The sequence below is a fragment of the Thamnophis elegans genome, chromosome 3 (genome assembly GCF_009769535.1).
Source record: "Thamnophis elegans isolate rThaEle1 chromosome 3, rThaEle1.pri, whole genome shotgun sequence".
NCBI lineage: Eukaryota > Metazoa > Chordata > Lepidosauria > Squamata > Colubridae > Thamnophis > Thamnophis elegans.
Window position 1 is genome coordinate 85,586,811 of NC_045543.1, and position 2,545 is coordinate 85,589,355.

General features: G+C 37.4%; 1 protein-coding gene across 1 annotated transcript in view; it reads right to left on the reverse strand.

Annotated features, from left to right (window-relative positions):
- Positions 1-463: 463 nt before the first annotated feature.
- LOC116506200 (cryptic protein-like) overlaps positions 464-2,545 on the reverse strand; it is a 7,264-nt gene continuing 5,182 nt past the window's right edge. Inside the window, 1 exon segment of the mRNA XM_032213847.1 lies at positions 464-593. Within this exon segment, the coding sequence (XP_032069738.1) occupies positions 464-593 (130 nt within the window).

A 2,545-nucleotide genomic window follows, 5' to 3' on the forward strand; every position in this document is an offset into this window, starting at 1 on the left:
CCTAGTATTGAATTCAACTTTGGGGGAAATAAATTGTGGGAGAAATTTTATTACTTCTAATGCATCCCTGTGAGAAAACTGTTTGTTTTCCTAAAACAAACGTCGTTTCAGCTTCAAGAATTCCAAAGCATTGGACAACATTTCAAGATACACAAGTAACTTCACTATATTAGCCAAAGTTAACCACTACGTTCATTGATAATTGGAATAATAAAGAGCAGTTTTCCCCATTTAAAGACTATAGTGCTATTACCTGTCAAATATAAGTAGCTAAGACTGTAGATGGAAATTAATGATACATATAAATGATCAATATTCAACTAAGAATTAGTGGGGGGGGGGTTCCCTTTTTTTGCTGTTGGTTGATAAAAAGTTTGCAAAAAGTACCCATGTTGTGTCTTTTAATAGCTTATTTATAACTCGGGTGTCACTTGAATTTCTCTTTCGTTATCAAGGATCAGAATCAAGTCTGGTCAGCAGTTTGGCTAAAATTTTCAATTGGAGACACCTTATCCTGCACTTTGCCATTTTCGCTGTCCTTTTGAAGCATCTTAATTTGATTTTCCAGCCTTAGAGTCCATTCATGTCGGAGCCTGGGAAGAAAGAACATACTGTGAATCTTTAGCTAAATGCTTTTGAAGTTTAGTTCTTTTGTGTAATGCTATTGGCATCCCTTTTCTTTCATCACCATTGCACTTGTCATGTGTTAATTTAGCATAGGTATCTCTCTGGCCTTCTGAGTTGGGATAGACAGAGAATACTAATAGTATAACATCATCAGAATGAAGCTTGGTGACATTGCTAGATTCCAGAGGAGTCAAACAACTGGTAAAATGCTGTCATTAGAGATACACGCTGTTTCTCCTTTGGGTATTCTCTGGATGAAGTATCAGCTCAGGGCTATCTCATAGGAAAAATAATATAGTACATGTATTGGAAATGACATCAAGGAAATTTGGGGAAGCAAACTATAGCACACCATCATCAGAACAAAACAAAAAAGAAAGTAATATAAATTAAATACATTCATTGAATCAAGAAGGGGTTCCACCACAAAACCGCGGTTTTGACGGGTCACGCAAGAAGGCATTATTTTGATCAAAGTATTTATATGGCAGGTTCCCATATATGGACTTGGGCTACTAATGTAATGTATGCATAAAAAATGTCTTAGTGAAAGGGAAAATGTTCCTCATTGTAAACCCTCATATTTTTCGAATTGTCCATCAGCCACTGCTTCCCAATGTGTTAGGAGAGGACCAATCCAGATGGAGGCATTTCCATCTGACGGGATGGGGAGGTCAGAACATCTATGCACCTAATCCCTGGAATCTGGCTGTGCATCTGAGATTTTCAGTGTTTGTAGGAATAGATTGGCATTGTTGTGGCAAAACATGCCATTTGGCAAGGTATCCAATATTTTTTCAATAGTAATGAGCACTTACCTATTACCATGGTGGTGTAGTGGTTAGAATGCAGTACTACAAATTTACTCACTGCTCACTCCAGGAGTTTGATTCTGAACAGCTCAAGGTTGACTCAGCCTTCCATCCTTCCGAGGTGGGAAAAATGAGGACCCAGATTTTGGGGGGCAATATGTTAACATTGTAAACTGCTTAGAGAGGGTTGTAAAAGCACTATGAAGCAGCATATAAGTCTAAGTGCTATTGCTATTTATATGTTTGAACTTGTGATGAGAAAAGAAACCATAGCTAAAACTAATTGGTATATAAGAGTAAGGATAATTAGTTCACGTCAGATCAGTTTTCCACCGAACTCTGGACATAAAATAAACAATATTTTAGGCCTAGGATAAAGGCATCACAGGAACTCTTTGGAACCATTCTCCTTGCAAACACTGAAGTAAAATTATATTCAGAGGAAAGCATATTAAAGCCTCTGTTGCCATTGTCCCTCTTACTGAAACATAAGAGGTAAGCAATATGATAAGCACTTGCTTTGTCACTAAGCAGGCTCCAAACTCTGCCTGGCTAAAAACAAGATCTGCTTTTAATTAAAACAAATAAAACAAATAACCCAAACCAAAACAGCAACAGGGGACTGACACGTTTCAAAGCAAAGAATCTAATATCAAATGCATTTACGAAAATGGATTCCACATGCGCCGAAAGCTATTTTTAGAAACAAAATTGGTAGATGGGTTTATAGCTAAGGATGTTCAAAAACTCAGATTTGGAGATAGAAAGTTCAGTTTCCCTCTAGACCAGGCTGAAGAAAACCGTCCAAATTGGAACAGGTACAAGAGGTCCCAAGATGGTCTGGCTTTAAAAGAAGTCTGTTTTATCTAGAACATCTTGTCTGGAACAGCTGAAAACACTTCTGATTCAGGGGATTTACTTCTGGAAACTACTGAATTGAGCCCAGAATTTTGAGGGATGTGAATTTTGCACATCCCGGATTGCAGTTTGGTGATTTGTTTGAAAGTGTGATTGGTTGCTTAGGAAAAACACTAACATAAAAAGAAGTAGAAGAGAACATCCTGTTAAATTATAGGGAATAACAGAAAACAGCCTCATTGTTTCAC